We start from the raw sequence: 8961 nt of genomic DNA on the forward strand, positions 1-8961 counted from the left end.
CTACTGGCTGCTCACTCCATGCACCGGGCAGTGGCACAGGGGGCTGGGGCCTCACCAGGACTGAGCCCCCAGTGCCTTGGCCCCTCGCGCCTCTTCTGCTTGGTCTCATCCTACCCTGTTCGCACCAGCTGCTTGCTGGAGGCTCTTCTCCACCATGTTACCACCGTGGTCCACATTTTACAAGCCTTCCAGCTGAGGGACTCTAGTTGCTCCCCTTCCCAGCCCTCCCCAGACCCTGCCACTTCTTAATTCCTTGTCCCACTGTGAGAACCCCACGCTCAGTTCCTTCTGGGAAGGCACAAAATCTGCCCCTGTCTCTGGAAGTGTCTCCACCAGACCAGGAGCTGGAAGTGTTGCTGTTCTCCCTGAGACTTCCACTTTTCACAGGGTAATTAGTTAATTAGTGAGACAGGAGGCTCAGGAGGTGACACCCGGGTACAGGCGTTATGGGTACAGGCATTCCAGGGTCTGTACGTTAGACGGTGGTTCTCTCATGTGGGATTTATAGAGTCCTCAGAGCAGGGGCTGGAAGCTTCCAGAGCAGCTCATTGCCAACATAGTTAGACTTCCACCAGGGAGCTACGAAATCAGTCCCCTTGGAGACAAGGCAGAATTGCAGCAGGTCTCTGACCTCCTGGCCGGATGCCTTGGCCATGGAGGAGGAGATAAACAGCAACAGCTCTTCCCTCTCTGGTCGTGTAAGGGAAGGGCTGGCTTCCTCTGCACTCGTCCCTTGGCTGTCCCTCAGGAGAGCCCAGGGGAGCGCTGCAGCCACTATCACCGAGGGGGATGATGGCATTTTTTCAGGCAAGAGCAATGTTTTGGACATCTTTCCCCTGCTGCTGCCCTCCCACCTCCTTCACTGCCTCTACAGATGCTCTCCCTGTGGCAGGTTGGGTTTATGGCTGCATCCGCTGGCTTTCCCCGCCCTTTGTATCGTCCTTGACACAGGCTGATGTACAAAGGCCAGGCTGGAGGCTGCCAGTGTTTTTATCCATCTCACGCTCTCCACCTCTTCAGCTGGTAACATGTTGAGGGCATCTCTGCCGGGGCTACGGCTGTAATTTCCTCTCTGGGGCTTTATCGCTTGAAACAAATCTGTCTGAAGAGACTTGCCAAAACCCTTTGGCTTTTCAGAGGAGCGGAAGGAAGCGTGTAATGAAGATTACCTCTGCTCCCAGCTGCCTCGTGGGAGCACTCCCGGCAAGCGACCTGCTGCTGGGTCCGTGTGCCTGGGATGCCCCGCCAGCCCCAGGCAGGTTGATAGTCTGTTATCTCTGAGGCCTTCAAGGCAGTTAGATAAAAATGTAATGCTCATATGGGCATTAATTGAATTCCTTAAGATTAATCCATGTCTAGTGTGAGGAATTCTTCTGGCTTTGGGGATAACGTGCGGGCTGGCTGCAGTGAATAACACCATTATCTTTGTTTGCACGGGTGTTTCAGTGCCAAACCCTTTAATTCAACAGCTCGCACTTGGGGCCACAGTGCCTGGGAAGTTGCTCCAGTATCTGCCATGCTGGGCTACGGGTCTGGGTCATCAGACCCATAAAATGGAATTATTGCCGGCAGCAAGTTCCCAGGGAACTGCTCGGCACCTGGCTGGCTGTAGGATTTGTTCCAGCAGGATTTTAAAGCTGAACTAGTAAATAGAGGTACAAGGGAAACCACACATCTGTATGTACCTTAGATTAGCTCCGTGGTTCCTGGCCCCAGGATTTCACTGTGGTTGGACTTGGTGAAGCCAAACCTAGGGCTGGCTCTGCTGGGCTCGGGTATCCAGGCCAGGAACTGACATTTGGCTGCTGGGGAGATCTGCTTCTTTCCATGGGATTCACACAGGAGGATGGGATGCACTGCCCCAAACATGTTTGGGACATTCCTGGACTGGTCCAGGGGCACCCAACACCCACCCTGTGTGGGGTGCCAGGGGGTCCTCAGTCACCCCACAGCCAGAGGGGGACACTTCACTAGGTGGCAGCCTTGGCTCAAGCAGAGCAACCAGCACCAGTCAGGGCTGTACTGGGAGCACTGGTGTCTGCCCCGTGTCTGCTGGTAGATTGCCCTGAGAGGCCAGACCTCGGGTTGTCCCCAATTTCCCCCCCTCCCCAGGACTCCCCAGCAAGTCTGAGTCAGTCTGGGTTGTTTTTTTCAGTCTGTGGGGCTCTGCAGGACAGAGGTGCCAGTGGCCATGGGTGAGTGGGGCAGGGGCAGCTGCCATCAGCCCCAGGAAGCCCAGATGATGCTTGAGCATGTGTGAGATCTTGCTGGAGCAGTATCAGCTCATCATTGCTTCAGATCTGGGTGAGACACTGGTGCCTAGATTTTTATAGCAAAACCAGTGCTGTAGGGGTAATTTTTGTTCTCCCCATGGGGCAGTTGAGGCAAAAAAAACCCCTCTTCCTGTGTCAAGAACTCTCTGGGTGTTTGTCAGAAATCATCCTGAGCTCACAGAAGCCTGTGGCCTCTCATGCCCAGAGCAGCCAGGACATGGGGCGGGGGGGGCAGAGAGCCAGGCATGCAGTGGTGTAAGGGAAGCTGCAGGAAATGCCATCCTTTCTTGCAGAGCCTGCAGCAGTCATGCAGCTCCGTGGTGATCCTTCAGGATATGCAGACTGCCCCAAAAGCCTCGCCTGCCTGCAAGCACAAGCCCGAGACCATCCGGCTCATCACCAAGGACTTCATCCGTGATGTTGTGTAAGTCAAGGGAAGCTCTGAGGAGCTTTTGGGGGTCTGCCTGTCTGTCACAGCCCTGTCTCAGTGCACAGAGCTTGTCCTGCTGTTTGCCAGGACATCTCAGGGGAGGAGGGATGGGCAGCACTCAGATACACCCAGCTTGGGAGGCAATGGAGGCAGTGAGCACCAGGCACTAGGTCTTCCACAGAGGCACCGAATCCTCACCAGAACCAGTTAAAAACAACACAAAACCTTCTCAGCAGCTGGAAAAGCTCCTTCTGGGCTGAACAGCCACTGGGGTGGCACCTGTCCCTCATCAGGTATCAGCCACTACCTCCCATTCTCCCAAAAGCCCATTTGAAAGGCAGCTGCAACCCCAGCGCATGGGAGCTGTGTGCTTCTTTACAGGGATGTTTCATAAGCAAGGCTGAACTATAAGAACCCAGGCCTTAATTACTACAACTCCTTAAAAGCCTGCAGCACATAGACGAGAATAGGGCGATTATCCCAGCTAGCTTCAATTTAGCCTCATCTTGACCTCCCTAAGTTTTCCTGGTAGTTGTTGCTCAGCACGAGGTTCATCTTTGCTTCCTGTTTTGAACCTCTGTGTAATGCTCTTGCACCCCTAAAATGTGACACCCGCCCCACAGATGGCTCAGGTTTGGGTTTTGTGGAGAGTGAAATGGCACATAGGCACTGGATCAGGCTCTCGAGGCTGGCACCAGGTTTTATACATTCATGTTCTTGTTTGATCCTGCTGCCAAAGCCGAGGGCCACTTTCCAGATGTGTTGCACGGCCAGTGGAAACTGTTTGTGCTGGTCTAATTCCTGAAAATCAGCCCCTAGACATCCCAGGCTGGACACCCAAACACTGGGACAACTAAAGCAGTGGCCACTGTGTCATTACATTTATTAGTGCCGTTGTGACCATTAGCCATTCTTTAAAGCGTCCTAGAATCCGATGCTGTGATGCAGCTCTCGAACGATCATTATGCAGGTATCTGTTCATATTCACAAGGGTGGATGAAAGGTGACACACAATAATGATGAGTAAATTCTTAGTCCTAAACATCTTCAAAGTGCTCGATGCATTTGGTTAATATACGCTCCTACACCACACGCGTCACCATGGTATCTGAGTAATACAAAGAGTAATTAACTCCTTACAACTCCCGTGGAAAACAGCCCCATATTATTATCCACATTTTTACAAGTGGGGAAATGGGGGCACCAAGAGCTTCGGTGATTTCCTCTAAACCACAGCATGAGTCATGAGCAGAGTTTGTGGCTCAGCAGTGTCCTGCAGGGCCAGGGTGACAGCTGGAGGGGGACCTGCCAGCACTGGGAGGGGAGAGGGTGCTCCGTGTTTGGGCAGCACCTGCTCCTCCATGCTGGGTGGATTCCTGGGGCAGCTGAGATGAAGTCGAGCTGTGCTGTGCAGAGCTGGAGCCAGAGCAGGCTGAGCAAAAAAGCAACTTCTGCTCCCCAGAATCGGCCCACATGGAGCAGAGGTTCCAGTCAGACACACAGAAGCAGCGGCAGTTGGTCTAGGGGTGGGGATGAGCACCATGTCCTGCTGGAAGAGGGGGTCAAGGCAGTGGTCAGAATGTTCCCAAATGAGTGCTGGGAAAGTCAAGCTGTCCTGAAATACTTTCAACATTGATTTATTTGGGCTGACTAGGTCCGTGCTGAATGTTTTGGGGTTTTCCAGGTCCCCTGGTCACCCCAATGAGCATCCTGTCCCCTGAGCATCACCCCATGGTGCCGCTTTCACTGCACTTTCTGTTCCTTCCTCTTCCTGACTGGGACAGTTGGGTCCTGGCATCTCAGGCACTTCCTGCATTGCTCTGGGGTGACTCCTGGTCACAGAGCTGCTCCAGCCACCCTGGCCATGGGCAGCCCAGGCAGGTCCCACGGTCAGGCAGGGAGTGGGGAGAGCTGTCAGAACTTGAAGCCACTGACCCCCTCTCTGTGCCCTGTCCAGTGTCCCTGTAGAGAACCCACCAGCATTCCTCATCATTGGCCAAGAGGATTTCCAGCGCATCCAAGCAGCAGCTCGAGTCCTGACCAAGGAGGAGCATGAGGCCAAGCTGGCAGCCCTCAAAGCAGAGAAGAGAGCTGCTCTTGTAGGTGATTCCCCTCCTGCCCCTTCGTTCTCAGATCTGCTCAGGGGTTACCACCTGCCTCCTTCTTTCACCACGTTTTGGTGTCACCGGACCCAGCATGCAGGGGAGGCAGCACTCTTGTGTGTCTTGGGTCTCCTCTGATCCCCAGCCCCAGAAGGGCTGTGCAGCATCCGTGGGTTTGCCCAGTCCATGGCTGGGGAAAGAATCCCATGTGGGTTCTGTCCAGAAATCCCACACTGGTTTCTTCCCCCACCTGGGTGGCCCCAGAGGCTGTGGTGAAGCCTTTGTGCTGCATTTCTGCCACTCTGTGAAGCGAGTGGGGTCTTCATCAGGGTGTGGGAAGGGGCTGCTCAGCCCCATGCGACAGCTGGAGGAGCCTGCCATGCCTCTCAGCTGCCCCGCAGCCCCTCAGGCAGCCCTGCTGGTCCCCCCAGGAGGCTGCAAGTGAGCGCAAGAGCGTGGCAAAGCAAAAGGCCGGCCTGCAAAAGGCGAAGCTGAGCGACCTGGAGGAGGAGGCACGGGAACGGGCCCAGAACCTGCTGCAGCGGGCAAACAGGATGCGCATGGAGCAGGAAGATGAGATCAAGGAGTTCAGCCAGGTAGGGCCGGGGGGCCCGCATGTCACCGCACTGCAGGACCTTCCACAGATGTTAGGACCTGCCTGAATCCCAACGAGCTTCTCCCAGCCAACCCAGACCTAAACCCTGCTCTACGGTTGCTACCCAGAATCTTGCTCTCCTTCCCTTTTCCTCCTTGTCTGTGTGTATGTCCCTGATGACATTGTCAAGCCTGGCTCAGAGACAAGGGAGACTTGTTGTCCCCACAGCTGATCCTTGGCACCAAGTGCCACATGATCCGTGACATGCAGATCCTGGAGAAGCGGCTCATTGCAAAAGAGCTGGAGGAAGAAGAGAAGCGCCTGGACAAGATGATGGAGGTGGAGAGGAACAAGGCCAGTGAGATGCAGGAGGAACTGGAGCACAGAAGGAAGCAGGAGCTGATTAGGTTTGCAAAAGGGTCCCTCTTCCTTACAGAGCATCTGTCCTCTTCCCAGACCCTGTGCAGTAGCTGGGATAGCCTATGGCTGCCAGCTTCCCACTGCAGCATGTCTATGCTGGCATTTCTGCTTCTGGCAGTGGGACAGAGCCAGAGGGAAACTTTGCACTCCTCTTTGCAGAGGGAGGCAGGAGCTTGTAAAGCAGATTGAGAAGAACGCGGAGGAGCGGGCTATGAGAGCTGAGCAACAGCACCAGGAAGCTCAAAGGATGCTGGAGTACTTGGAGCAGCTGAAGATGGAGGACCTGAAGGTGCAACCAGTGATCCAACAGGGACTGGGGGGCTGGAGTTAGATTTTCACACCATAGGAAGGGTGAGCCAGTGCTGGGTAAGTCAGACCTGGTGTGTGGAGACAACAACCACACAATTTACAGCTCTGGTTCCTTGGGGAAGTTGAGGCATCCTCAGAAAGTGACCTAAGCTGGTGAGCCCCCCCCTTGCCTCTTGTGTGCCAGTGGGCCCTCAGGAAGGCAGATGGGGAGGAGTCGGGGAGGCACTTGCCCTGACACCCTTGGACCTTCCACACCATTTTCAGGAGTTGGAGCGGAAACAGGAGCAACAGAGGAAAATCCAGGCTGAGATTAAATTTGTCAATGATGAGAACCAGAAACTCAAAGAGGAGCAGCGGGAGCAGGAGAGGATGGCAGATGAACGGGTGCTTGAGTACCAGAGGCAGAAAATGGTAACAGGACTGAGCCAGCATTGGCAGAGGGTCTGTGGGAAACAGAGGAGCTGCAGAGAGCAGCCACAAGGCTCTGTCCCACGCAGGAGCGCGAGGCCAAGCTCGAAGCTGAGCAGCAGAGAATCCGTAAGGAGAAGGAGATGGAGATGGCGCGCTTGAGGGCCATGCAAGAGAAGGCCCAGGACCAGCAGGCAGAGCAGGTGAGCACCTTGCTGGCACCCCATATGCTCCCGTGCTGGCTCACTGGCCCTCGTCCTTATCGATAGCCCAACCAAGTAGAAGCTCCCCAGGATGTGGTGGGTCTGCTGGGTTGCTGTGGGTCTGGACCAGCCCCTGGAGCCACATTGGCCATGGCACTGGGAGAGAGGCAGACCCATGGTTGAGTGCTGCTGTACCTTCCCAGCAAGGGAAGCCCCCTCGTGAGTCCCCAGCGTCACTGCTGTTCCCCTCTGCAGGACGCGCTGAGGGCCAAGCGCAGCCAAGAAGCTGCTGAGCGCGAGTGGCGGCGCAAGGAGAGGGAAACAGCACGGCAGAGGGCGGAGGCAGAGGAGAACCTGAAGCGGAGCCGCCTGGAGCAGATCGCCCATCGGGAGCACCTCATGGCTGTGCAGGTGCAGCAGGACCGCAATGAGTTTGAGAGGATCCTCAGGTGAGAGGGACGGTGCTTGGAGCTTGCTGGCTGGCTGGCAGAGCTCTGCCTTGCAAAAGGGGGCCCAGGGATGGGGGAGACAGTGGCAGGGGGGCTGCTGTGGGGGTTCCCAGCCTGGCCAGGGGCTCTGCTGTGGCTGAGTTCGGGCTGAAGTAGGGATGTTCATCTGGCCTGGGCTCTCCTGCAGGGCCCAGCGGGAACAGATTGAGAAGGAGAAGGCAGAGGCAGAGCGGAGGGCACGTCTGCAGCTCGCCCACGCGGACGATGTCCGGCGCCAGGTGCGGGAGAGGCAGCAGCAGCTGGTGCAGGAGCGGGTGGTCGCCTTCGAGGAGAGTCGGCGGCTGCAGGAGGAGGCTCGCCAGCGCAGCCAGCGCATTGCCCAGCTCAAGCAGCAGAAGCTGCAGGAGCTCAGGTGATTTGCTGACAGTGGCCACTTTCTTCCCTGGTGCCCTGTGTGTCCCCAGGTCTTTCCTGGCTTCCCACCATCTCCTGACCCTGGGCCGCCTCACAGAGTCCTTTCCATCCTCATAAAACAGGATCCACTCTGGGTGCATGATCCTAAATTTTGGCTCTGGAGTAGCACAGGGTGCCTGATGATTTCTTTTCTCTGCAGAGCCGCCGGCATCCCTGAGAAGTACTGTGCCCAGGTGGAGCGGAGGGTTCGGCGTCAAGCGAAATCAGCCTCTGGTGAAGCTCAGCACCATCAGGAGTTGAGCTCCGGTTCCCCAGCAACTTAGGGGATTCTATTTTCTTCTATTTTCTGAGTAACAGAGATGTTAAACAGAGCAGGCAGCATCTTTCATCCTTCTCTCATGATGGTTTTGTGTGCTGGGAGCTGCCCTTAGTGCTGGAGTAGCCCAAAGGCTCCTTGTCCAACCTGCCCACTCCCAGGACAGATATTTCCCCTTTCCCATCTCCCAACATCCACTGAGAGAGTTGTCAAGGTGGCGCATGTCCTCGGAGGGGCCAGGAGCATCCCCAGACCCTTGGCACAGCTCAGTTGTCACCAGTGAAGGGGTTTGGAGCAAGGTGGGTGATCTCAGCCCATAGAGGGTGGCCCAGGTGGGCTCCCCATGAGCCTGACAGGCTCTTCTCCATGAAAACAGCCCTGGCCCTGGCTGCCCATAGCTCCGTCAGCCCTGGCAGTGCCTCCTTCTCACCAAGGTGTCACCTCCAGGCCCTGAGGCAGTGGCTGACTTCTTCATGGGCAAAGCAAAGAAACCAGAGCATGATGCAAACATTTAAAATCTATTCAGACAGGGACTGGCAGCTTCAGAGGGCCAGAATCCTGTAGGAGTGGCTCTGATTAATTGTCAGAGCAGCTGAAAAATACGGAGAGCCAGCGAAGGTGCGACTGCCCAGGGCAGGGGGAATGGCTTGGCGGACTCTGCCCTGAGCCTTCTCCACACTGAGTGAATAGGGAGGATGAAATGCCACAGACTGTTGTTCGCTCTTCCCTGTCTCCTGTCCAGCTGCTGTGTCCCCGTGTCATGATGGGGAGCCAGGCACCCCCCATGTCATGACAGGGAGCCAGATGCTGTGGGGCTGCACCATCCCTTTTTTGGCAGGGGCTGTGAGGCACCTGTCACCCAACCGCATGCAAGCCCCTCATGAGCTCCTCAGCTCCCCAAGGGTCTCGGCACTGGTGCCCAGCCCAGGACGCACCTTTGCTGCCCAGTGCCAGGCTTGGCTGCCATCACCGCCACCCCTGGTCCCAGCAGCCACATGCTGGCTGTGTTACTCTCAGTCACTGCCTTGGCCAGGCAGTTCCA

At 56.2% G+C, this 8961-nt stretch overlaps 2 protein-coding genes across 2 annotated transcripts in view; both read left to right on the plus strand.

Annotated features, from left to right (window-relative positions):
* The window catches only part of TAGLN2 (transgelin 2), a 4287-nt gene extending 1755 nt beyond the window's left edge, over nucleotides 1–2532 (plus strand). The window contains exon 5 of the mRNA XM_009997365.1: nucleotides 2435–2532. Coding sequence (XP_009995667.1) covers nucleotides 2435–2532 — 98 coding nt within the window. The remainder of the gene's footprint in view (nucleotides 1–2434) is intronic.
* A 76-nt stretch (nucleotides 2533–2608) lies between these two features.
* Nucleotides 2609–7926, plus strand: CFAP45 (cilia and flagella associated protein 45). Its single transcript, XM_009997366.1, has 10 exons — nucleotides 2609–2697; nucleotides 4661–4802; nucleotides 5237–5401; nucleotides 5629–5807; nucleotides 5980–6109; nucleotides 6394–6540; nucleotides 6627–6740; nucleotides 6996–7189; nucleotides 7377–7601; nucleotides 7803–7926. The coding sequence occupies exons 1-10, from the start codon at nucleotides 2609–2611 to the stop codon at nucleotides 7924–7926; spliced, it is 1509 nt and encodes a 502-aa protein (XP_009995668.1).
* Nucleotides 7927–8961: the final 1035 nt, after the last annotated feature.

Source organism: Chaetura pelagica, unplaced genomic scaffold, assembly GCF_000747805.2.
Source record: "Chaetura pelagica isolate M959 unplaced genomic scaffold, ChaPel_1.0 scaffold1105, whole genome shotgun sequence".
Lineage (NCBI taxonomy): Eukaryota > Metazoa > Chordata > Aves > Apodiformes > Apodidae > Chaetura > Chaetura pelagica.